This window comes from Rana temporaria, chromosome 4 (assembly GCF_905171775.1).
Source record: "Rana temporaria chromosome 4, aRanTem1.1, whole genome shotgun sequence".
Lineage (NCBI taxonomy): Eukaryota > Metazoa > Chordata > Amphibia > Anura > Ranidae > Rana > Rana temporaria.
In genome coordinates, this window is record NC_053492.1 from 342,699,333 (window position 1) to 342,726,586 (window position 27,254).

The following is a 27,254-nucleotide window of genomic DNA, read 5'->3' on the forward strand; positions in this document are numbered from 1 at the left end:
GTCCTTTAGCTGCATTTTGTTTTGGGTCTTAAGTGGTTATTTGTTGCTCCTTTTGGATAAATAACATTTTATAAATTATGATCAATGTTCAATGCATTTTTCCCAAACAATTTTGATATAATGAAAAAAAATCTAAATGCTTTTTATTTTTATTTTTTACACCAGACAAAGATGACACTAGTGAAAAGGAAACACAGACGCACTTGGGTGAAGGTGAAGAAAGTGGTGGACTGATTCCAGGAAAGTCTTTGGTCTTTGCAGCTATGGAGCTTCTAATGTTCATCTTAGTACGACATATGCCACAACTCAGCTCCAAGTTGTCTGATTCTCCTAGCCATCTCATTGCTAAAAATCACCAGCTTTCAGAAGAGAGTGCACGTCTTGTAGCATCCACAGTGTCCATCCTTGCTGAGCTTCCATCATTATGCTCACCAGCAGGTAATATATTCAGGATTTCTGTCACTACAAAGAGCTTTTCTATAATAAAAGATGGTTTAACATTGATAGGACTAACATTTGAACACATGCTGTGTGAGCTTGTGGCTTTGCTTTCCAGACGTCCCTGCAAATAAAAGTTGAATTTATCTTGGACTAAAAATCCTTCTAAATAGTCTGCATAGGCATGCTGGATACTACTTTGACCCTGTAATTTTTTTTTCATTTCTGTTCATCATCCAATGGAAATAGAGTTGGCATTTTAAGTCCTAGGGCCATATAATATTTTTTTTTTTTTTTTTTGATCAAAAAGGTTTTTATTGCTCACATGCCAAATAAACATAGTACAGATGACATTGTACATTTCCAATTGCAAAAGAGTATGTCTTCAGGAATACAGTTCAACCATCAGATGCACTTTGTAAGGTCACTTATGCGCGATCATTTTGACAACAGACCCATCTGGGCACCAACCCTTCCACTCCACCCCCACCCTCTCTCCCCATTCTCCCCCCTTCATATATCCGCACATGTACGCAGGCCCGGGGTTCCGCGAATCATTCCCCGTCTCTACATCCCCCCAAGTAACCGCTCTTGAACTAGTTCAACGGGGCTCAGCCCCGGCGTTGCAAGCCATGGGTCCCACAGTCTGAAAAATTTACCTGCATTGCCCCTGTGCTGGTAGATGTATTTCTCCATCAGTAAAGTCTTGCCCACATGTTGTACCCATACCTTAACAGACGGGGGCTCCCTTGACTTCCAATGTATAAGGATAAGCTTTCTCGCCTGGAATAGAGCCCTGGCAAACGCCACTCTAGTGGTTTCTTCCGCTATCGCCCCTTCCAGCACGCCCAAGAGGCAGCAAAGTGGGTCTAATGGGACACTAGTCTGAAATACCGAGTTCAGGGTCGTCAGAACCTCCGACCAGTACCTGTGGAGCTTTGGACACCGCCATAGCAAGTGCACCAAGTCTCCCTGGGTTGCCCTACATCGACCACACAGTGGGTCTGGGGCACAGCCCATTCTAAAGAGTTTGACAGGAGTGTAATGTACCCTGAGTAGGATGTAGAGCTGAGACACCCTTTGCGACACATTCAGCGAGCACGCGTTCACCGCCAGCAGGGCCTCCTCCCATACCTCCCCCTCAATCGGCCCCAAGTCTGCCTCCCATTGCTCTGCCACCTTCATAGGATGCCCCTCTAACAATGACGACAGGAGCATATTATAGCATTGCGAAATCATGCCTTTGGTATCCTGCGCTTGAAACACCGTTTGGAAAACCGGAGTGGGGGACTGAACCCACTCAACTGCTGTCCCCTGCGCTCTCACTGCATGCTGTAGCTGTATGTAATAAAAGTGCATATTGTGTGACAGGTTAAATCTACTTTGTAGTTCACTGAAGGGAAGTAGGGCCCCCCCTCTAAAGATATGTTTGAGGTGCGTGACCCCACAGGAGCTCCACCTGCTACCCTGCTCGAGCTTGGCCAGCTCCCCATAGGTGTCATTCCCCCAAATGGGACTGAACTCTGTGAACCCGGTTACTCCCTGGAGCTGTCTAGCCTTGTTCCATATCTTCTGGACAAGCGCATATGTGGGCATTTTCCTATTGGGTTTTTGAAATTTACACGCCTCCAGCCCCTCTGGTATCAAGGCTGCCCCCGATCCCCGCAGCATAAGTAGAGCCGCCGAGGCATCGGGTTGCACCCCCGTGGTTCCTATCAAATGTTGGAGTTGGGCCGCTAAGTAATATATCCAGGGATTCGGCAGTGCCAGCCCACCCCCCTCCTTCGGACGCTGCAACTGCTCAAGTTTGATCCTAGGGGTTTTGGTGCCCCACAGCAGCTGCCTAAAGAGAGAGTTGACCACTCTGAATACCTTCAGGGTGATCACCATAGGAGCATTGTGCAAGAAATACAGCAACTGGGGCATTAGTATCATTTTGATGAGATTAGTTTTGCCCGCCAGGGACATTTTTAGTTTGTTCCATACTTGAATTTTGTCTCTAAATTTGGATAACAGGGGGTAGATATTTAATTTACAGAAGTCAGTAATCGTGGGGGATATCCAGACCCCCAGATATTTAAAGGATGACACTACGGGTACTGAGCACGCTGGGCCACCCCCCTGCGCGGGTGCCCCATCCAGAAACATCAGTGCTGACTTGGTCCAATTAATGGTAAGCCCCGAAAAGCGGCCAAAGTCAGTAACAATGGCCATGGTCCGCTGCAGAGATCCCTCCGCATCCTCCAAAAAGAGGAGCATGTCATCTGCGTATAACATGATTTTCTCCTGCATGTCTCCATACCTGAACCCCCGAATCGCCTCGCAGCTCCTCACCAGGACCGCAAGGGGCTCGATGGCCAGAGCAAAGAGCAGGGGGGACAGGGGACAGCCCTGCCTAGTCCCCCTGCCCAGAGCAAAGGCATGGGACATCCTATCCGCCATACGTATGGCCGCCTGAGGTGTAGCATACAGAAGCCGGACCCATCCCTGGAACCTAGGGCCGAAGCCAAATTTGTTCAGTACCGCCCATAGATACCGCCAGCCGACACTGTCGAAGGCCTTATTGGCATCTAGCGACAACAGTGCCCTACTGCCGACGGCCTCCGAGGGGGTCTGCATGTTCAGGTACAGCCGCCGGAGATTCGTCGCCGTGGATTTGCATGGCATGAATCCTGCCTGGTCTGGATGTATGATGGACAGAATAATTTTGTTCACGCGCATGGCCAGGACTTTTGCAAGTATTTTGACGTCGCTCTGTAGCAAAGAAATGGGTCTATACGATCCGGGATCCAAAGGATCCTTGCCCGCCTTCAGTAATAAGATAATATTCGCCCTTGTCATGGACGGAGGCAGGGCCCCCGAGTCGAGCGAGGCGTTAAACACCTCGAGCAACCTAGGCAGCACCACCCCCCCATACTGGGTATACACCTCCATGGGTAGGCCGTCATCCCCCGGGGCCTTGCACGTGGGGAACGAGGCCACCGCCTCCCCCAGCTCCTCCATAGTCAACGGCTTCTCTAGCTCGGCCCTTGCCCCCTCTTTCAGGGCCGGGAGAGCTATCGCATCCATGTAGCGCTGCAACTCCTCGTCCGTGAAGTCATCCCTTGAACTGTACAGTGACGAGTAAAAAGCCGCTAACTCGGTCAAGATTGATTCAGGTTCATTCACCAGCCTACCCCTTGTATCCCGAATTGCTCCTATGGCCGGGGACGCCTGCTGTGACCTCGCTATTCTGGCCAACAAGCGGCCTGTTTTTTCCCCTTCCTCATAGTAGGCCTGCTGGGTAAAGAATCGCTTTTTCTCCGCGGTGGAGGATCTCAGCCGGTCCAGGGCGTCCTGGGCCGACATCCACCCCTCCCTCGCGGATTCCGAGGGGTCAACAACATAGGTCAATTCTAACCGTCTCACCTGGTCCTCCACCTGCTCCATAAGAGCAGAGGAGTTGTGTTTTATGGACGCAATCTCCTCAATGAACGTCCCCCGCAGGCATGCTTTAAAGGCATCCCAGCCCAGGGCCCTCTCCGTCCCCTCCCAGTTGTCTCGGAAGTATTGTTCTATTCTGCGGGTAATATGGTCATGGGAGGTGAACAACTTTAGCCAGAAGGCGTTTAGTTTCCACGGGGCCTTGGGCAAAGAGGACACCTGACGCGTGACCAGGTGGGCCACAAGTGGGGAGTGATCAGAGACCCCCCGTGGAAAATATTCCACCCTAGGGATCATATGAAGTACCTGCGGGGACCCGACACATAGATCGATGCGGGACAGTGAGCCGTGCGTTTTGGAGAAGCACGAGAACTGTTTGGTCACAGGGTATCTAGCTCTCCAAATATCTAGCCACCCTACCTCCCCCATCAATCTGCTCAGGGCTGTCCCCCTACTCCCCTGGGGCATCCTAACCGGTGGGTGCCTATCCTCCCTCGGATCCATACATGCATTGAAGTCCCCCATAATCATCACGGGAACATCCGACTTATCACCCAGATATGACAGCAGAAGCTGTAACACCTCTTTCGAGAAAGGGGGGGGAATATATACAAAAGCAATAACCATCGTTACCATAAATACTTTGCAATATAGAAAGACATATCTACCAAGCGGGTCAACCTGTGCGTCTATTTCCTGGTAGGCCAAGGATCCGTGTACCAACACACTCACCCCCCTTGAATATGAGGTGTGAGTGGAGTGGTATGCCTTGCCCACCCAGGAAAATCCCAGATACCCAACCGTGTCCTTGGTAAGGTGAGTTTCCTGCAACCCCACAATAGCAGGGAGAAATTTCTTCAGGCCCGCCCGTATCATAGACCGTTTCAGTGGATCATGTACCCCGCGCACATTCCAAGTCACTATCGGGGTGGTGGCCATAGTTGAGTCTGAAAATAGTTATCGTTCAGGGTATAAGGCCTCGAAGCCTTTTCCGAAAAACCAAGCCCCAGCCGGGGCCGGGTCTGATCCATCAAGTAATCTTGCATCATGTGGCATAAGTCTGTGAGCAGAGTATCAAAAATAACCAATAATAAAAAGGAGAAAAAACAATTAAACATACGTGTCCGCCTCTCGGCCCCGTCCGGGGCAGAGGTCGATATCCTGTTGCGTGGATCCAGCAGTCCCTGTGTGCCAACAGGGCACCAAAAAACTAGGGAAGACTCCCCCGGCCGGGGTTCGTCGCTGGTACCAAATAGCTCATACGTGTAGGCCCCCCCCTGTAGCATGGAGTCCAGAGGGGGTGCAATTCAGCTTCCGAAGCTCTTAGGTAACGCTATCAAAGTGGAATCAGGTAAAGTTCCGGCTTGCAGGTAACAACAAAACTGGTCTGCGGCGAACTCAGCGGCTATGTGTGGGTGTCCCTAGGGCCTCAGTCCCCCCTGTCCTCCTCGCGGCGTCTCCTCAAGTCCTGTTCGTTGTGGTCTAGCCACTGTGCGGCCTCCGCGGCAGATTCGAAAAACGTGGCTTGGCCCCTCACCGTAACCCTCAGCTTGGCCGGGAACAGCATGGCGTAGTTAACTTGGATCCTCTGCAGGCGCTTTTTAACATCTACAAACTTGGCCCTCTTGCGTTGCACCTCAGCTGAGAAGTCGGGGTAGAACGACACCCTGGCCCCATTGTAGTGCACCGATCCCCTCTCTCTGGCCAGCCGCAGGATGGTTTCTTTGTCCCTATAATTTAGGAGCCTGGCTAGGACGGATCTGGGGGGGCCGCCAGGGGGAAGGGGTCTGGGAGGCGTTCGGTGCGCCCTCTCTACCGCGTACAGCGTGGAAAATGCCTCCTTGCCAAAAGTCTCCTGGAGCCATGTCTCAATGAACGTAGTGGGGTCCCTACCTTCCACCTTCTCGGGGAGGCCCACTATGCGGACATTGTTCCTCCTCAGGCGGTTCTCAATGTCGTCTGTTTTTGCGGCGGCCTGTGCGGACTGCTGCAGTGCTGTCCTAGCATCTCTGGTGAGGGGTGGGAGCGCGTCCTCTACCTCGCTGATGCGTCCCTCCACAGCCGTGGTTCTCTCCCTAATTTTCTGGAGGTCATGGCGCATGAGAGATACTGTCTCAGTAAGCTCCCCAAACTGTGCCTTCAGGCCGTCCACAGAGGCTGTAACTGAAGTTGTGCACTTCTGCACCGCCCGGAGGATCTCACTAAGTGTGGGTTGTGGGGCATCATCCTGTAATTCCCCAAATATGTCCTGCATAGTGTCTGTGGAGCTCTCAAGCGGCAGCGTGTCATCCATAGCAGAGTCTCCATTGAGGCCCTGCACTCTCTGCGCCCACGTCGGCTGTGTATGCGTCGGGGAGCTGGTAGGGCCCTGCAGCCTTTGGGTGTAATATAACATGTCCTTGGGGGGTTCTTTCCCCTGGTGTTTGGCCGTTTTGGGCGCCTTACCTCCAGCCTCTGCTTGTCTTTCAGGCCCGCGCACTGCACGCTGCTGCTGAGAGGCCCCGGCGCCATCTTGGATCTCCATGGCCGAGCCGACCGCGGCTCCTTTCTCGGGTTTGCGGGTCATTCGGATCCCCGCCGCTCGATCAGACACCCCCCGCTGAGGTCCGTGAAGTGCGCTGTCGCTTTTGGTCCGCTCGTTGGCGTCAGTTGTTGCCGGTAACAGGATCGTAGCAGGATCAGTAGCGGGAGCTCCGTGAACTGCGACTGTTCACATGCCCGTCCAGGCCACGCCCCCATATAATATTTTTAATATCCTGTTACACTTTTTGTGTATTCCATTTCACATGTGGTTTCCCAGCTCCTGTTTCTTTAAATATCATTTGAATTTATTTATTACAAGTGCTTGTATAGCGCTGTCAATTTACGCAGCGTTTTACTCTTCGTGCAGAGCTTACAATCTAAGGTCCCTATTTCACATTCGTATGTACAGAAACTAGGGCCAATTTACGCAGGAGCCAAATAACTTGCCAGCATGTGTTTGGAGTGTGGGAGGAAACCTGCACAGGGAGAACATGCAAACTCCAGGCAGGGAATGTGAATTAAACTGATGATCCCAGTGCTGCTAGGCAGAAGTGCTAACCACTTGCTGCTTAATTATTAATATAGACTGTTTTTTCCTGAGCCCATGCAGCGTGAATTCCAGCGCATTTTCCCTGCCTAAGAACCCTAGGTGCTGCATAGAGCTACCCATATATATCAGTGGTCGTGCGCACCTGTACTTGGGTATATGCAGGCACTCTTGTAAACTATAGTATCACAAACAGGCATTCCAAGTATAGAAAATGTTCTGTTTTTTGCACATGCTTGTACGCCATACACGGGTTTACCTGTGAACTGGTGAGTACTGGCTGGACTTCCCAGGTGGGCACCCATGTGCAAGAGCATTGCATATGACTTTTGTAAGAATGTGTTCATTGTTATTTTCTTTCAGTTTGCCTACCAAAGTCTTATGGCAGGCTATTTTGCAAATAACAGGCTTGTTAGAAAAATTTCCGCTCAGTCAGCACATGCATTGAATGAGCTGCAGCGAGTTGTGTTTTCTGAAATTTTCAAAATACAATAACACAGCGGGGACAGATTTCCCCATCCACCTCGATTGCATGGATAGGGAAATCACCTTGGTTATTTTTGTTCAGCCAGAAAAAAACTGAGCCATGTATGGCCAGCTTTAGAGCATATGTAAACAAATTATTTGCAAGTATTATATTTCACTTTCTTCTCCTTTGCAGGTTGTATGACAATATTGCCTACTATTCTTTACCTAATAACAAAAATTCTAAAAGAGACCGCAATTAAGGCTTCAGATAATCAGGTCCCTCTACCTGTCAGCACTTGCCTACAAGCAATAAAGACAGTAATTACTTCACCATCAGCAAAGACAGAAAAAACTCAGAAAAAGTGGACTGATCTGATTCGCAGCACTTTAGCATCTATTCTAGAGTACCCTCAGACAGGTAAGATGGAAAAAAAGTACCATCAGAGATAAATATGGAACTCGACACAATATCTGAACATTTTGTTTTCTTGGAAGACCTGTAGAAAGTACAGAACTTAAACGGTCATTCCTCCCAAAATGGGCATTTTAGTTTTTGCTGTATGATGTATAGCTAGGTGTATCTAAAGCGAACACTTTTTTCTAGTTCTGGATAAAATAGGAAGGGTTAGAACCTCTGTGAGGTTCTTATTGCCATCTGTTTTCTTGCTCTGGACCTTTACCTGGTGACCATTAGAACACCTTGGCAGAAAGTGGAGGTAAATCTGAAAATGTTCAGTTTTCACTTCTTGAAGGTTTGAGGCAGTGGGATAATTTAGTATATGAGTGTCATACTACAACGTTCCTGTTCTCTGGTGTGTTGTTGAGTTATTAAACAGGGTGGTTGTGTATAGTGTGTAAAACGAGGTATAAGCAGATAGCTCTCTCTCTCGCACACACACCACAATTTTGCTTGTGGCAGATTTATAAAGGTGATATACGCTAACCATAGAGGATGAGCCAGGTAGACAGTTACAGAAGTCTAGGTGGGAAACAACTGACTGCCTTTTGTAGACTCTTTGGTAAGTAATAAATGTATTTGTCTTCATTTCTGAATAGCAAATGCTTCCATAAAAAAAACTATAATTTATTACAAAAAAAGAAGGGGGGGGGGGGAACTGCGCTAAGATATTATGTGTAAATGACCAAACTTGACAGGCCACAAAACTTGCGCTAAATAAAATATGAACATTTAAAAATTAAATGTGGAAGCAGCAAACCTTCTGTAAAAACAGTGAAAAACATGGTCGCGCTAAACCTATGTGATTACGAATCTTATATGTAACCTTGTGAATACATCAACACTTCAAATGAAACAACATGTGAATGCTCCAATAAAAACACACTTGTGAATGGCAGAAAAAATTAAGGATGCGAACCATACATAAATGATCCAAAAGTTATCTCAATAAAGAATCCTATAGTGAAGTAAAAAATTCATATTTGAAAAATCATAAAGATTGATCAAATAAACAATTCCGTGAATTAAAGTTCATAAATGCTGAAAATAATGTCCATACACCCGTGAAGGAAAACATCCTTGGTGAAATTCATAGGTAAAGACTCCTCAGATGTTCAAAAGAGGCTAGTGTGAGATCCACCGCCGAAATGTAAAAAATGCCTGCTTACCAGATCTCCGTGACCCCCGTTGCAGAGAATCCAGAGAAATTTAGTATGAAAGACGCTCCAGGGACACCCGAGATCGATTCCTATCTCAGTCAACACACAGTGGATGTTCAGTAGATTTCAGACTTGTATGTAGTACCATGTAAAAAACATAATGCTTCCATAGTGTAAAAAAGCTTCAAGATTTTATTGGGTATAAAAAAAAGTAGCACACTTACAATTGATGCAGCGTTAAAAAGCCTTAAGCCTGTTGTGTCAGACAAACCCGTCCAACTGGACACACGAGTGTAGCAGGTGATGAAGTAAGTGCACCGCTTCACCCCGCCCTAAGTTGTTTCGTATTAAAATACATCTTCTAGGGGCACGGGCGGCACGTCACGTCACCTCCCTATATATAAGAACAATGTGGCTAAAACCCGTTCAGAACCACAGTGCGCAGGCGTACCCTCCTTCTGAGCTGTTGTCCGCTGACTAAAAATAAAATATATAAAACTAAACTAAATAGGTAATATTTGTACAGCATATAGCTATAAAGGATTACAAAACCAGCCAAAACACTGATCAATTACAATAAATTTGGTGATATGAAGCGGACAGAGACTCAGAAACCGGGAGCATTCCCAATTCCATATTCACCAACACTCATATACAGAAGAAAAACAAATGCAATTTCTTTATCGTACATCACGGGACACAGAGCGGCATATTCATTACTATGTGGGTTATATGGAGTACCTTCAGGTGATGGACACTGGCAATCTCAAACAGGAAGTTCCCCTCCCTATATAACCCCCTCCCATAGGAGGAGTACCTCAGTTTTTTCGCCAGTGTCTTAGGTGTTGGTCATGGAATAGCTTTGCCTCCACATCCTTGGGATCAAGGCAGGCTAACCGGATCTGTCCAAGGTGCCTCAGAGCCAAAGTGGACAGTACCCGGGCCCCTAACTAGGGGGTTTTGCCCATAATGCTTCTCTTTCAGAGAGCTGAATCCTGGGCCCAGGACTTAGAACCTTTTGGGGTGCCTAAAGTCCCTGTTTGCCAGGATGCTATATGGGTCCAGGACAGTGGGTTCCTTCAAAGGACCCCAGGGCCTGAAGGTCTAGACGCCACCCACGGAGATGGGGGAAGATTGGACCACTTGCTGTGCAAGGTCCTGCGGCATGGAGCAGGTAAGAAGGGGGGGCCTGCGGGACTTGGTTCGTCAGCAGGCTCTCCAGGGGGATCTTTTGGGGGAGTTTGCCTGCTCCTGCATTGGCAGTCTGGGGCCACTATGTCTGTGTAAGACAGGATGGTCTGTGTTGTTACTCCCCATATGTGTGATCTCCCTGGTCTATGTGTTGCAGGTTCTATCTGGCTGGGCGCTAGGTGGGGTATTAGTGTGTGCCTACTCTTTACCCTGAACTAGGGAGGTGTCTGGGCCTACCTGGAAGTTCTTACCTGGCCGGGTGCCGTGCGGATGTTTCCTCTGTGTCCTGTCCATTTCTCCAGCGTCCCTGCAGCATGCTGCCTCCACCATGGCCTCCCCCGTGACACGGGCACGCGCGCGGGCGCGTGCACAGCGATATATTAAAAAAAACGAAATTCGCGCCGTTTTTCAGAGGGGGGGGGGGGGCGGGACGTTGGATCTCACGTAAGAGGAAGGGGCGGTCCTTCCTCTATGCTGTATTAGCTCAGTTTGTTTCTGAGCTCAGGAGAGGAGGACACAGAGCGGCAGCAGTGCAAGCCTGATGCACAGTGGCACCCGGTGGCGCAAGGGAGTATTGCAGTTCTGACAAACAGAACTAGCTTTTCAATCTAGCCTAAACAATTCCTTACAGCAGGTGGATTCTTGCAATTTCTCTTGTGGGGAGACAATGTGATTCCATAGAAAAGGGGGAAAAGGGACTCAGGATCCAAAAATCCCCAAAAAAAAAAAAAAATATATGCATAATTGAAAAAAAAGACAAGAAAAAGGGGGGACACAAACTGGTCTCCCCATTGGGTTTTTTGGGCATTAGTTGTTCACTACTGTCCCCTTAAAACCGCATAGTTTTTTCTCCTACCTACATCAGTTGGTTGTTGTAAGTAGGGGTACCTCGGTATTGTACCATGGCTTCCAAAGCATCAGGATCAGGGGAAATGGCAAGAGGTGCCAGAGGACAAAAGGGTTCCCCCTCAGATTCTGAAGGTTCGAGTCGGGATATGCCTGTACTCTCCCCACAAATTATTCCAGTAGTGGGTGCCTTGGTTGAGCCATTAGGGGCGTCTGGTGCTGAGGCTAGATCAGATCCACCCAACCCTGTGTTTGTCACAGAGGAAATGCTAGCCCTTTCCTTAGGGGGACTAGAGAAGAGATTGGCAACTATGATAGTCAATTCCATGTCGGGCAAGAAGCGGACTAGGTCTCCGTCACCTGGGGGTGTACCCCCAGATGCTGAGGTTCTCTCCCTTGGAGAATTAGAAGCTCAGGAAAATCATTCAGACCAGGACCATGAGGGTTCAGGGAATGAGGAGTCTACTTATGAGGAGCCAGTCTCGGCCTCCCAGGCAGAAAGTTTGTGGATTCAGTCATTGACAGACATGGTCCGCCTGGCATTTAAGTTGCCCTTACCAGAGCCTCAGGCTTCGGCGGTATCATCCTTAGGTTCATTGAAAGCGCCTTTGAGCAACGCTGTTTTTCCGGTCCATCCTCTTTTAGAGGAACTGATCTTTCAGGATTGGATACGACCAGATAGAATCTTTTTACCACCTAAAAGATTTTCCATCATCTACCCTATGGAAGAAAAATTTTCCAAGAAGTGGGCTCTCCCAGCTGTGGATGCCGCCATCTCTTGTGTAAATAAATCTTTAACTTGCCCGGTGGAAAACATACAGATGTTTAAAGAACCGGTGGATAAGCGTTTTGAGACACTTTTAAAGGCATCCTTTGCTACGTCAGGTGCAGTGATACAGCCAGCAGTGGCTGCTATTGGGGTTTGTCAGGCGTTAACAGACCAGACAAAACAGATGCTTAAAGACATTCCTGCCCAGCAGGCAGAAGAATTATCGGATATTCCTAGAGCCCTGTGCTTTGTGGTGGATGCTATAAAGGACTCCATTCAGCAGGCGTCTCGTTTGTCACTATTTTTAGTACACATGAGAAGGCTCTTATGGTTAAAGAACTGGGCGGCTGAGCCCCCATGCAAAAAACTTCTGGCAGGTTTTCCCTTCCATGGAGGTCGACTCTTCGGAGAGGATCTAGATAAATATATTCAGACTATATCGAGTGGCAAAAGTACCCTTTTACCAGTCAAAAAGAAGTTTCGGGGACCTGCGTTCAAAAGGCAGCTCTCCCCTATTCCGGGGCCCTCCAATTCCAGGCAGTATCGACGGCCTCCTGCGAGATCAAACTTTAGCAATAAGTCGCAGGGACAGGCCTCTGGGGGCAAGAAGCAGTGGTATCGTAAGCCAGCAAAGCCAGCCCCTAAATCTGCCTTATGAAGGGGCGCCCCCACCCACAAAGGTGGGGGGAAGGCTTCGTCTTTTTGCGGAGGTTTGGGAAGCCGATATCCCCGACAGATGGGTCCGGTCTTCCGTGGCCACAGGCTACAGATTAGAGTTTCCTCCACCTCATTATCAGGAGTCAAGGGTACCGAACGATCCAACAAACAAGGCCTCTTTACTGGCGGCGTTGGATCATCTGCTTTGCCAGGGCGTGATAGTAGAGGTACCAGCCCAAGAGCAAGGGCTAGGGTTCTACTCCAATCTGTTTACCGTTCCAAAGCCCAACGGCGATGTCAGGCCAATTTTGGACCTAAAGGGTTTAAACGTTTACCTAAGGGTTCGTTCTTTCCGGATGGAATCTGTTCGGTCTGCAGCCGCCGCACTCCAGAAGGACGACTTTCTGGCGTCCATAGACATAAAGGATGTTTACCTTCATGTGCCAATTTTTCAGCCACATCAAAGATTTCTCCGCTTAACGGTGGCCCAGCGTCATTTCCAATTTGTGGCGCTCCATTTTCGGGATGGCTACGGCACCCCGGGTATTCAAGAAGATCCTAGCCAGTCTAAGGATCCAAGGGGTCACGGTCCTAGCCTACCTGGACGACCTCCTAGTCATAGATCACTCGTCTCCTTGCCTGGAACGAGCAGTGGCCCTCACGGTCCAGTACCTCGAAAGGTTCGGTTGGATCCTAAACCGAGAAAAATCAGCATTCCAACCCACAAGACGGTTGGAATACCTCGGCATGACATTAGACACAGAGCAGCAAAGAGTGTTCCTGCCTCTGGTAAAGGTCGAGGCCATCAAAGACTTGATACATCTGGTTCTAAGCAAAAGAGAACCAACTATTCGCCTATGTATGCGACTACTAGGCAAGCTAGTGGCCACGTTCGAGGCGGTACCTTACGCTCAAAGCCACACTCGCATCCTACAGGCAGCCATTCTGTCAGCATGGAGCAAGAGGCCACAGGCCTTGAAATTTCCTTTGCCACTCTCATCAAGAGTTCGGCAAAGTCTGTGCTGGTGGTTAAATCCTCAGAATCTACTGAAGGGAAAATCTTTCAGCCCCGTGGCCTGGAAGATAGTGACCACAGATGCCAGCCTGAGGGGCTGGGGAGCGATCTTGGAGGGTTGCACTCGCCAAGGTACTTGGGCACAGGCGGAGAGGCAGTTGCCCATCAATATCTGGGAGCTCAGAGCTGCTCGGCTAGCCCTCGAGGCTTGGACAGCCAAATTGCAGGGGTTCCCGGTGAGGATACAATCGGATAATGCCACAGCTGTGGCATATATAAACCACCAAGGGGGGACCAAGAGTCAGGCAGCTCAGAGAGAGGTGAGCTTGATTTTCCTGTGGGCAGAAGCTCATGTGCCCTGCATATCGGCAATATTCATTCCCGGGGTGGACAACCTGCAGGCGGACTTCTTGAGTCGTCAGACTCTGTCGCCAGGGGAATGGTCTCTGCATCCGCAAATTTTTCAGGTAATCTGCCAGAGGTGGGGGATGCCGGACGTGGATGTCATGGCATCGAGATTCAACAAGAAGCTAGACAGGTTCATGTCCCGGACTCGGGACCCTATGGCCTGCGGAGCCGATGCGTTGGTTTGCCCTTGGCATCAGTTCAAACTCCTATATGCCTTTCCCCCGCTACAGTTGCTACCCCGCCTGTTACGCAGGATCAGGGTGGAGCACAAACCAGTCATCCTTGTAGCTCCAGCATGGCCCAGGAGGGCATGGTACTCACTAAGCCTAAAGATGGCAGTGGGAGACCCTTGGACGCTTCCTCTACGGCCAGACCTACTCTCGCAAGGCCCGATCCTCCACCCTGCATTACAGCGTCTAAATTTGACGGCCTGGCGGCTGAATCCCTGATTCTCAGGGGTAGAGGGCTGTCTAGGCAGGTAATCTCTACCCTGATCAGGGCTAGAAAGCCGGTCTCCAGGGTGATTTATTACAGGGTCTGGAAGGCCTATGTAGGCTGGTGTGAGTCCAAGAAATGGCTTTCCCGCAAGTATACCATTGATCGAGTGTTAAGTTTTCTCCAGCTAGGAGTGGATAAAGGCCTGGCATTAAGCACAATCAAAGGACAGATTTCAGCTTTGTCAGTGTGGTTTCAGAGGCTGTTGGCCACCCACTCGCTGGTTAAGACCTTCATACAGGGGGTCTTGCGTATTAATCCTCCGGTTAAGTCACCACTTTGTCCGTGGGATTTAAATCTTGTTCTGTCAACTCTGCAGAAACAACCTTTTGAGCCGTTGGCTGAGATTCCTTTGGTTTTGCTGACAAGGAAGTTGGTATTTCTGGTTGCAATAGTTTCCGCCAGAAGAGTGTCAGAATTGGCAGCCTTATCTTGTAAGGAGCCATATCTTATTCTGCATAAGGACAGGGTGGTTCTCCGTCCTCATCCTTCCTTTCTACCAAAGGTTATATCCAGTTTTCACCTGAACCAGGATTTGGTACTACCATCCTTTCCGAAGCCTACTTCCAGAAAGGAAGGGTTGCTGCATACCTTGGATATTGTCAGGGCCATGAAGGCCTATCTTAAAGCTACAGAGAAGATTCGGAAAACAGATGTGTTGTTCATTCTACCGGATGGGCCCAAGAAAGGGCAGGCAGCTGCAAAATCCACCATCTCGAGATGGATTAAACAGTTAATTACTCAGGCCTACGGCTTGAAGAGGTTGCCTCCTCCTTTGTCAGTAAAGGCTCATTCTACCAGGGCCATGGGCGCCTCCTGGGCAGCACACCATCAGATCTCTATGGCTCAAGTATGCAAAGCGGCAACCTGGTCTTCAGTCCACACGTTTACTAAATTTTACCAGGTGGACGTAAGAAGGAATACTGATACAGCCTTTGGGCAGGCAGTGCTGCAGGCTGCAATTTAAGACCCTCAGAATCGGGGGCACCCTTGAGTTAAAATTTAAATTTAATTTTTCTTGACTAAGTTGGATTTATTATTATTATTTGAGTATACCTCTAAATTAAATCCTTTGTCTTGGGAAGATGTCTCCCTCCCCTCATTAAAAGCATTGCTTTGGGACAACCCACATAGTAATGAATATGCCGCTCTGTGTCCCGTGATGTACGATAAAGAAAAAGGGATTTTTAATACAGCTTACCTGTAAAATCCTTTTCTTGGCGTACATCACGGGACACAGAGCTCCCACCCCTCTTTTGGGGAACATTTTGGGAGGCATACTGCTTGCTACAAAACTGAGGTACTCCTCCTATGGGAGGGGGTTATATAGGGAGGGGCACTTCCTGTTTGAGATTGCCAGTGTCCATCACCTGAAGGTACTCCATATAACCCACATAGTAATGAATATGCCGCTCTGTGTCCCGTGATGTACTCCAAGAAAAGGATTTTACAGGTAAGCTGTATTAAAAATCCCTTTTTTGGAGTCAATTAGATGACCGCAACCGGCCTTTACGAAATTGTTATACAGTCCCAAAAACTCTACAATGTAAAACATAGATCCTGACCACTCAGATGGTACTGGCTGGACAGATGTTATGAATTATTAATGAAGGCATTTACGTCCGTATCGACATTAAGGCTGAACGGGACATACGTTTTGAGACGATATATCCAGGCCATTTCCTGTTTGGAAATTTCTTTAACTAGGGAGCTACCTCTCCAATGGGGCCTGTATTTGTCTATCCCTATGAATAATGTGTTGGAAGGATCCCTCTTATGTACCTGGTCTCCTAATGTTGCCAATGTGTTAATTTAACCGGATTTGTGATGCCCTTTTGGTCCTCCCAACAGGGGCATTGGATGAGGTAGACCACTCCCTCAGATCAGGATTTTTTTTTTTTTTGGGTTACAATCACTGTAAGCAACATAAAAAAAAGGGGGGGTTTAAAAGTGAAAACATATTTAAGGGGAGTATGTTTAGTCTTTGGTTCAGTGCAGCATTCAAATCACTTGCAGAATAGTTTCTGTCTGAAAGAGCCGCTGGCCCCAGAAAATGACTCTTGGTAGACTTGATCATAAAACAAGAGCTCTAGGCACCAAATACTGCAGCTTTTTCTTGTCATTGTGGAGAATGTCACAGAGCCAACTTCATTGTGTTTGTGCATCTAAATCTGCTAGCACATCTAACACTCTCTGTGCAGCCACCACATCTAAGAATTAGTAAGCTGCACTATATCAATCTTTTTAGTTTTGAGTTTATTATCGCTTTAAAGGGGTTGTAAAGGTGGATGTTTTTTCCCCTTAATGCATAGGATGCATTAAGGTGAAAAAACATCCAACAGTAACGACCCCCCCCCCCCGAACCCCCGTTTTACTTACCTCACCCCTCGAAAGTCCCGCGCGCGTCCCTGTGATCCTCTTCGGTTCCCAGCCTGGCCGTTGATTGGCTAGGCTGGACGGGTTGATGGCAGCGCAGCCGTTGGCTGGCCCTGGTGTCAATCACATCCGATGACACGGCGGGCCGGGGGGCAGGGCCCGAGTGATACAGTCGGTGGCTATGCCCGCCGCTGTATCACGTAAGCGGCCCGCAAAAGCTTTCCACCATGCAAGCTCGCTTGCATGAAGGTGGAAATCTCTTGCGAGGAGGAGCCGAGACAGCCGCCGAGGGACCCTAGAAAACCAGGTTCGGGGACACTCTGTGCAAAACGAGCTGCACAGTGGAGGTAAGTATAACATGTTTGTTATTTTTCAAAAAAACATTTTTAACTTTAGTGTTCCTTTAAGGTTCTATTCTCTCCACACAGTTTGGGGTGCATCAGACCTTGCATTTAATAAAAAAATAACAAAAATGTTATGTTATTCTTGCCTGCATTGTGCAATAGTTTTGCAAAGAAAAGCCATAATCCTTCTCTTCTATGGCCCCCCTCCAGTTCTCTGGGCACATCCCCCCTGCTGAGTACTCCACATAGCAAGCCCCTTTTATGGAAGTCCTTGTGCGCCCTCGCTCCCAAGCCGGCTCTGTGTCCATTGACAAACAAAGCGTGCGGCTCAGGGCCCCCCCCCCCCCCCAGCATGGTCTCTTTTCACTGGCTGTGATTGAAAGTCGAGATCACAGCAAGATCATAGAATGCATTAAGATAGTCTTCTATCTTCATACCTATTTTAATGCAATCTTCTAGTGTCGTCTGGTCCAAATTGTATAAAATCTGTTTGCATTATTTAGTTGTAGATATGTTGTGTTTATTATAAAACAGCTAGAAAGGCACCAAGTTTAATATATATCCTTACCTTACTTCTTTATTTCAATTGGCAGGTGACTCCAAGCAAATGCTAGATGAAGTAAGCATACTAACGGCTGTTGTACTTTTTCTGTGGTCTACAAGCACTGAGCTTATTGGGGTGCAGTCATTACAGACCGGATGCATAAACAGGTTCAAAGCTGCAATGACCTCCAGTGACCCTTGGGTGAGTGTGCTGTAAGGAAAATCCAAACATTTTCTGCCTTACCTCTGTCCTACAGGGGTTAATGTAAATGTGTCACAGATTTTTGTAGAATGATGGTTTTAAATGTGAAGTAATAAAGTGTAAATGTGGGCAAACAGTTAAAGCGGGAGTTCACCCATTTGTAAAAAAAAAATTGTTATCCCCTTAGCTTCCTGCTCGTTCGGTCTAGGGGAATCGGCTATTTGTATTAAAATATGAGCAGTACTTACCGGTTTTCGAGCTGCATCTTCTTCCGTCGCTTCCGGGTATGGGTCTTCGGGAGCGGGCGTTCCTTCTTGAGTGACAGCCTTCCGAGAGGCTTCCGACGGTCGCATCCGTCGCGTCACTCGTAGCCGAAAGAAGCCGAACGTCGGTGCGGCTCTATACTGCGCCTGCGCACCGACGTTCGGCTTCTTTCGGAAAATCGTGATGCGATGGATGCGACCGTCGGAAGCCTCTCGGAAGACTGTCAATCAAGAAGGAACGCCCATTCCCGAAGCCCATACCCGGAAGCGACGGAGAGGATGCATCTCGTAAACGGGTAAGTACTGCACATATTTTAAAATAAATAGCCGATTCCCCTAGTAAAAACGAGCAGGAATCTAAGGGGGAAAAATGCCCTCTAAGGGTGAACCCCCGCTTTAAATACACAATTGAAATATAGTTATAATTAACTCCCTCTTTCTCTTGTGATTTTCATTTCCCATTTTTTTTATACCATTATTTTTTAAACTTTAAATGTTTTTTTGTTTAGTGTCACATTGTATTGTCCATTGAGGGAAGCAGCTTGCTTGATGATATTAAAGTAGAATCTGGGAAGCTTACAAAGCCAATGCTTGGGTACAAGAGGTGGTACCCACCAGTTGCAAGATAGTTTCACCTTCATCTCCCATCTCGATTTTTATTTTATTTATTTTGCCTCACATTTTCCTGTTTCTCTTCAAAATCAACCAGACCGACTTTCCTTTCTTGAACCAGGAAGTTATTGTTCCTTCAACTGAAAGATTTCAATTTTTTTTCCAAGCCTGTTTACGGTTCTGAACCCCATCCTGGATTTGAAGGCACTCAACACCTCTGTACGAACTGAAAAGTTTTGGGTGAAATCTATTTGGTTAGTTATTGCTTCCCTTCATCATGAAGACGACTTGGCATGCATTAAAAATGCATTTGCACATGCCTATCTTTCTAGATCACCAGCAATTTATTGGCTTTGCCATAGTCTTGTCATCGGTTCTGGGCCTTCTTCCTTTCAAAGGTATCCCAGTCATCAAATCTCAACTTTGCATAGTTGGAAAGGTTGAATAAAGACACTGGTTTATCCAGTTGGTCCTGAGTGTGTGTGTGTTTGTTTATGTATATTATAGATACTATATTTTAGGCTCGGTTCACACCTATGCGAATTGGATGAGGGTTTTTCCCTGCATCCAATTTGCATAGCAGGAGAATGTGACTGGCTCTCTATGAAGCCGGTTTGCATATCTACGCAGCAGGTCCGGTGCGAATTGCTGGAAAAACGTGTGCTTTTTTGGTGCATTTCAGGTCCGAATTTAGCCCATAATTTGGGCTGAAATCGGACCTTAAATTGTGACCCAGCACGCACCGGACCCCTGCTGTGCGGCCGATGCGGCGATAGTATGAACCGAGCCTCAATGATCTGTTACGTGAGCTTACCCTGAACTCCAGTGGGTCAATCACGCTGTGGACCTTAGAGGATTTTGGATACATTTTGAACATTGAGAAATCCTCTGATTCCATTACAACAGTTCTTCAGTCCTGACCATGGCCTTCCAGGAAGCTGCATGTGAGTGCTGTGATTGATGGTGTCCTCTTTTAAAGCAGTTCTATTTACTCAATCTCACTCCAGAATTTTGGAGCATCCTCGCAGCATGTAATAGGTTGTCTTTCTTTTGATCATTTATTTAAGCTTGGCAGATCGGGTTCCTGGCTTTCTTGTCAAAGATCACTACACTAGATCTGTGAGTGCCTCTTGGAATTATTGGCATCTGGCAACTGTTTAACAGATTTGCAAGGCTGCCACCTGGTCTTCCGTTTACACTTTACAGTGCCTTGCAAAAGTGTTCACCCCTCCCCCTTTTCGTGTTTTGATGCCTCACAACCTGGAATTAACATGGATTGTTTGAGGATGTGCATCATTTAATTTGCAGAACGTGCCCACAACTTTGAAGATTTTTTTTTTAGGACAAAATAACAGAAAAAGTCAATGTGCACAATTATTCCCCCTCCCCTGAAAGTCAATACTTTGTAGACCCACCTTTTGCGGCTATCACAGCTCCAAGTCGCTTTGAGTAAGTCTCTATGAGCTTGCCACATCTTACCCATTTTGCCCATTCCTCCTTGCAAAACTGCTCCAGCTCCTTCAAGTTGGATGGTTTGCGCTTGTGAACGGCAATCTTTAAGTCTGACCACAGATTTTCTCTTGGATTGAGGTCTGGGCTTTGACTAGGCCATTCCAACACATTTACATGTTTGTCCTTAAACCACTCAAGTGTTGCTTTAGCAGCGCTGGAAAGCGAACCTCTGTCCTATCCTCAAATCACACACGGTGGTACTGGTTTTGCTCAAGAATATCCCTGTATTTAGCACCATCCATCTTTCCCTCAATTCTGACCAGTTTCCCAGTCCCAACCGCTGAAAAACATCCCCACAGCATGATGCTGCCACCACCATATTTCACTGTGGGGATGGTGTTCTTTGGGTGATGTGATGCGTTGGGTTCGCACCAGACAGAGTTTTCTTTGATGAGCAAAAAGTAAAATTTTAGTTTCATCAGACCAGAGCACCTTCCTCCATACATTTTGGGAGTCTCCCACATGCCTTTTCGCAAAACGTGCCATTTAGTTTTTTTCTGAAAGTAATGGCTTTCTTCTGGCCACTCTGCCATAAAGCCCAACTCTATGGAGCGTACGGCTAATTGTCGTCCTACGTATAGATACTCCAGTCTCTGCTGTGGAACTCTGCAACTCCTCCAGGGTTACCTTGGGTCTCTGTGCTGCCTCTCTGATTAATGCCCTCCTATATACAGAAAAATACCGCGCTGCCCTATAGGTAAGCCGCTAACACTGCAAATAGACAAATGGCAAAAAAACGTGAAAACAAAGTGTAGTGCTAATTAAGTTAGGTTGGCATAAAACTTCAAATTACAAATATGACAATAAAAGTGAAGTGAAAATGTCCACATAAATACAGAATTATACAGTATATACATTTATTAATAAATCCTAAAGTCCATTGGACATTTTTGTGCTCAGGGTATTCTTGCTTGACTTGTTTACTTATTTTTCTTCTTTATTTTTCTTCTTCTTTTTAACTTTCAATTTTGGTATGTAGTGGTCTTATGTATGTATTGATGTTTAAAACATATTTTTAGTTTTGCATTTTTATATATACAACTGTAATTGGCCTACTTTTCGGAGTCGGTCTGGTGAGCATTACCATGTGTTTACATTTATGATCTGTAATAACAGATCATGTGACACTTAGATTGCACACAGGTGGACATCATTTCACTAATTATGTGACTTCTGAAGGTAAATGGTCGCACCGTAACTTTTATTGGGCTTCATAACAAAGGCGCAATACATAAGCACATGCCAATTATCAGTTTTTTATTTTTGAAAAAAATTTATGTGTGTGTGTGTATATATATATATATATATGTGTGTGTATATGTGTGTGTGTATATGTATATATATATATATATATATATAATTTATTTTTATTTTTTTCTAATTTTACTTCACCAATTTAGACTATTGTGTTCTGATCCATCACATATAATTCGGATTAGGAAAAGATTTAACTAAAGGCTGTAATGTAACAAAATAGGTTAAACGGCAAGGGGGTGAATACTTTTGCAAGGCATTGTACATTTTAACATGCCAGTTTTGGACAGAAGGTCCTTCAGGCAGCTCTTTAAGCTGCAGGGAACTCCTAGTTTCATTGTTTTGGTATGTGGGCCTGTGTTTTTGTTACTGTTGCCCAGCCCTCAGTTGGACTGCTTATAGATTGTTCATGTTGCCTCTAAATCCTGTGTCCCTTGAACTAGAAAGGAAAATAAATATTTTTTTACCGTTTCTTGGAGCTCATTGAGGGATGCAGGTCCCACTCCTCAGTTTGCGATCTTACACCTAATAGTGCTTTTATACTAACTGGGGCATGCTGAGAGTGGGAAATGTAATCCAGGCTGGTCACGTGTTGTTTTTTTTGTGTGTCAGTGTCCAAATCCTCCTGTTGGTGGCTGTATAACCCAATCCTATGTACTTCAATGTGCTTAAATACTAAACAGGTAAAGAAATAAAGGGTATTTAATGTAGGTAAAAAAAATCATGTTGTAACAAATAATAGGGGAAGAAGGGGTTCGTTTTGTTTTTTTTCCCCTCTCTTAAGGTTGCTTTAACAGATGTTATGTGTAGATTAAAAGTCTCCTTTTTTGATGTACACGAAAATGAAAACCGATGTAACCATTTCACTGAGCATAATTTTTAAGTAACACTTGCAGACCCAGCGAGGCAAAGCAATTGCCGGTGCTAGTGGCAGGAGAGCTGTGACGAGTGAAGAGGACAAAGGCAAAGATACACCCTTGCAACCTTTTTGAGTTTTTGTTGGGTTATTTCTTTCACATCCAAGGTCTAGGACTGGTTATTATTGCTCTGTCTTCTGAATGCTGCTTTTTTGAGATGTGTAACAGGACAACTTTTTTACATTTCACTGTCTTGACAGTTTAATAAAAAGGGTATTTCCTAAAATAGTCCTCTCTGTTGGCCAATTTGAATGGAATTGAACATTACCCTGCCAGGAGGGTAAGGTCACTGCACAGGGCTGAATACAAGTTGGGTGTGAAATCCATTTTTCTAGAAGAGAGGTGTCCATACACCCTTTCTTTGTATATGTTTCAAGTATGCTATAAAAAAGAAAAATGCCCTTTTACAGTAAGGGGAAGATTATAAAAACAGCAGCTGGGTTATGTGGCCAATTTAATTAAAAATAGTGCTTGATGGATCCCTGTAAGGCTGATTTTTTATTCTTTGTATCAGATGATTATAAAATTGAGAACGTCTTTTGTGATGGCCTCAGTATCCATAACAGAACTGATAATTTATCATGTTTCTATTTTACAGGTGCAAGCAAAATGTTACCAGCTTATATTGTCCGTGTTCCAGCACTCCAATCGAGCTCTCTCTACTCCTTATATTCATGCACTTGCTCCCATCATGGTAGAAAATCTAAAGGCTGTTGCAAGAAAAAGACCAAGTAACGGCACAGAGTTGCTGGCAGTGCAGGAAGGAATTAAAGTATTGGAGACTGTAGTTGCTTTGGGAGAAGAAAAAAATAGTAAGTACACTTTTTTTTTTTTTGCTATTTACTTACTATCAAGAAATATTTTAGCATTTCACCAAAGAAGATGGCTCATAGTTACTTTGGGGCAGCTCCACAAAGATCTGCCCCAGCGCAGCGTATCTGAGATACGCTACGCCGCCGTACCTTACCTGGCTTTGGTTCGAATCCATAAAGAATTTGCGCCGTAAGTTACGGCGGCGTAGTGTATCTCTCGCGGCATAACGGCAGGGAATTCAAATGCGGCGAGTAGGGGGCGTGTTTCATTTAAATGAAGCGCGTCCCAGCGCCGAACGAACTGTGCATGCGCCGTCCCTAAATTTCCCACCGTGCATTGCGCTAAATGACGTCGCAAGGACGTCATTGGTTTGACGTGAACGTAAATGGCGTCCAGCCCCATTCACGGATGACTTACGCAAACGACGTAGAATATTTAAAATTATACGCGGGAACGACGGCCATACTTAACATTGAGTACGCCACCAAATAGCAGCTTTAACTATACGCCGGAAAAAAATGACGTAAGAAAATGCGACGGCCGCTCGTACGTTTGTGGATCGTCGGAAATAGCTAATTTGCATACTCGACGCGGAAAACGACTGAAACGCCACCCAGCGGCCGCCGGAAAGTTGCATCTTAGATCTGACGGCGTACTAAGGCGTACGCCTGTCGGATCTAAGACAGATGCCGTCGTATCTGGTGGATACCAACCAAAAGATACGACGCGCAAAATTTGAAATTACGCGGCGTATCAACAGATACGCCGGCGTAATGCCTTTGAGGATCTGCCCCTTTCTGTTTGCATGTACAGTAAATGTAAAAAGTGTGTGCAAAGTGTAATTTCTTCAGTGTTTTCACATGAAAAGACAGAATAAAATATTTACAAACATTTTATGATATGGGCATGCACTTTTTATATATTATAGGTGGGATAACTTTTCTACAGTTACATTTTTAACATATTTTTTTTTCTTCACAGGAGTCCAGCTTCTTGCTCTGCTGGTTCCAACATTGATTTCTTATTTGCTGGATGACAATGCTTTCAGCTCGGCATCGCCCTCCTCAAAGGATCTTCATGAGTTTGCACTGCAGAACTTGATGCGTATTGGTCCTCTTTATCCTCATGCATTTAAAACTGTTATGGGAGCTGCTCCAGAGTTGAAAGCATGCTTAGAAACTGCCATTAGAGCTAATCAGGCCAGCAAGGCTAAAGCTGCCTCTCGACAGCCTGCTCCTACCATACAAAGTGCACCCACCATCAAACTCAAGACTAATTTCTTCTAACTACAGAGCAGCTCAGCAGTTGGCTTTCCTGAAAGTCCCGCTGACTTTATTCTGAAACACATTCTGATGGACTTTTTACAAGGAACTTTTCCAGCATTGAAAACATTAACACTAGTTTATCTATGTAGATCTATTTTCTTTATGTGTATTTCATGCTTTCTAAAGCACATTTTTGTTTTTAAACTTTTACATCCACAGCCATTGTCTTTCATTTGCACCTTGTCAAAATTCTGGCCTCTGACCCAAAATACATATGACCATCATTTTTACTTGTGAGTCATTTTTATGCAAAAAAAGCTTATGTTTTTAATGAAATTGGCTCCATCAGCATTTTTGAATATATATTTATAAATAAAATCCTGTTAATGTTTAAAGTTTAGGTAATCGCCCAGTCACATAGGTTTAGCTAGCAAGTCATAGCACACGTATCATGAAAACAGCTGCCACTGGTTAGTGGGGTCAAATTGGCATTTTGTTTTTGACTGCAGTGACAAGAAGATTCGATGGAGCACCGAGAAACATTTTTCATTTGAACACATTTCTAATGCCGCGTACACACGATCATTTTTCAGCATGAAGAAAACGTTGTCTTTCAAAAACGTCATTTAAAATGATCGTGTGTGGGCTTCACATCATTTTTCAGGTTCTGAAAAACGTCAATTTTTTTTCCCGAACATGCTGCATTTTTTAACGTCGTTTTAAACTATGCCGTTTTTCGGGTTGTAAAAAATGATCGTGTGTGGGCTAAAACGATTAAATAAACCCACGCATGCTCAGAAGCAAGTTATGAGACGGGAGCGCGCGTTCTGGTAAAACTACCATTCGTAATGGAGTAAACACATTCATCACGCTGTAACCGACAAAAAAGCGGGAATCGTCTTTTACTAACACGGAATCAGCTAAAGCAGCTCAAAGGCGAATGGAACTTCCCCTTTAAAGTGCCGTTGTACGTGTTGTACGTCGCCGCGCTTTGCTAGATCATTTTTTTTTAAACGATGGTGTGTAGGCAACGTCGTTTTCATGATGAAGTTGGAAAAATGTTGTTTTTTAGGCATGCTGAAAAACAACGTTTTCTTTCATGCTGAAAAATGATCGTGTGTACGCGGCATTATAGTGTATTTCATTCCAAAATTAAATGTTAAAGGCAAATTCAATTCTTAACTATGGTAAAACCTTGGTTTGCGAGCATAATTGGTTCCAGATATCATGCTTGTAATCCAAAGCACTTGTGAATTTCTTCCCCCTAAGAAATAATGGTAACTCGGATGATTCGTTCCACAACCATTTATTCATAAGTCTTTCAGTTTATAGTCCATATAAAAAGATTATAGCAATGTGAAAAGGTTGTGTAACCATAAAATGTCCATCCACAAATGGCAGCCTCCACAAGGGGATTAGAAGCAAAATCCAGCAGGAGCTACTGTGTATAAAAGAGAAGAGAAGTGTAGCAATATGGTTACATTAATGAAGGTACAACATTTAGCAACTCGTATGGCTGATGATTAGAACAGGCACATCCAAGTATGCAGGCATCCCGGGTAAAGCTGTCCACACAGACACACCTCTGTCAGTCTGCAATTGTGACTGGGAAGACTACCCTGCAGTAAAGCGATCTGAAAGCGTGCCTTGAAAAAATCGTGGAGAGCAGCATGGAAAGGATGACGTTGATGGCGTTGTGGAGGACGGTCTATGTGGACAGGTTTACCCCGGATGCCTGCATACTTAGATGTGCCTCTTTTAATCATCAACCATGTAAGTTGCTAAATGTTGTACCTTCATTAAATGTAATCATATTGCTACCGCGCCTCTCGTCTTTTATATTCAGTTGCGACATGACTACTTGTATATCAAGTCAAAATTTATCAAAAAATGTTGCTTGTTTTGCAAAACGCTCTCAAACCAAGGTTTTACTGTACTTGCAAGCAACATTTTTCAAGTCCTTGAATGTACAAAAATCTACTAGTGTATTCCTAACTTTAGCTTGAAGCAAGTAGAATGTATAGCTTAAAGCGTACTTTACATTAGGCTTGGACAAAATATGTAAATGTTCTGTACAGCAGGCACAGACTGCCTGCAGAGACCTCCCAACTCCTTTGCCTGACATCAAATAATACAGAAGTTGAAAAACAGGCTTTCAGCATTATTAAGAGTAAAAATTGCACAAATATATGATCTCCCTGAAACACTAGGGTGTAGCCTGCACTTATTTTGCACTTAGACTATTCTTTGGATATTCAATATAACACAATGAAAAGTATCTGTCACTTGTTTCAAAGGTAAAATATTATGGATTCGTACTGCAACATTTGTTTCTACTGTTTGCTTTTGCTTTCTGAATTTTATATATACTGTGTACACACACACACACACACACACACACACACACACACACACACACACACTGAATATAGGAAGTACCATTTCTGGTTTTAACATACTTTATGAATGTGTGTTTTTGCTTATTGGGTAACCATGAATTTGTGTTGTACTGGTTGTAAATATTTAAAGTGGATTTTATTGTTACATTCATCTGTCTAATCAATTGTAGATATTCAGCCTCTGTACATTCTCAGCATGTTTACAGACACCTTATGGTACAAGAAAATGGATTGAAAATAGTAACATACATTCAAATTTAATCCTGAATAATTTGTTGATTTTCAGCTTAAAACAATAAACTTGTACACATTGATGTGTAGTAAAATATAGCATCTTTAACACTTACAAGTAGATTT

General features: G+C 45.5%; 1 protein-coding gene across 2 annotated transcripts in view; it reads left to right on the plus strand.

Moving 5' to 3' along the window:
• The window catches only part of HEATR5B (HEAT repeat containing 5B), a 110,447-nt gene extending 85,613 nt beyond the window's left edge, over positions 1-24,834 (plus strand). For both annotated transcript variants that reach the window (XM_040350796.1, XM_040350797.1), the window contains exons 32-36: positions 166-438; positions 7,593-7,817; positions 17,711-17,862; positions 23,019-23,232; positions 24,215-24,834. In XM_040350796.1, coding sequence (XP_040206730.1) covers positions 166-438; positions 7,593-7,817; positions 17,711-17,862; positions 23,019-23,232; positions 24,215-24,519 — 1,169 coding nt within the window. In that variant the 3' untranslated portion in view covers positions 24,520-24,834. The remainder of the gene's footprint in view (positions 1-165; positions 439-7,592; positions 7,818-17,710; positions 17,863-23,018; positions 23,233-24,214) is intronic.
• Positions 24,835-27,254: the final 2,420 nt, after the last annotated feature.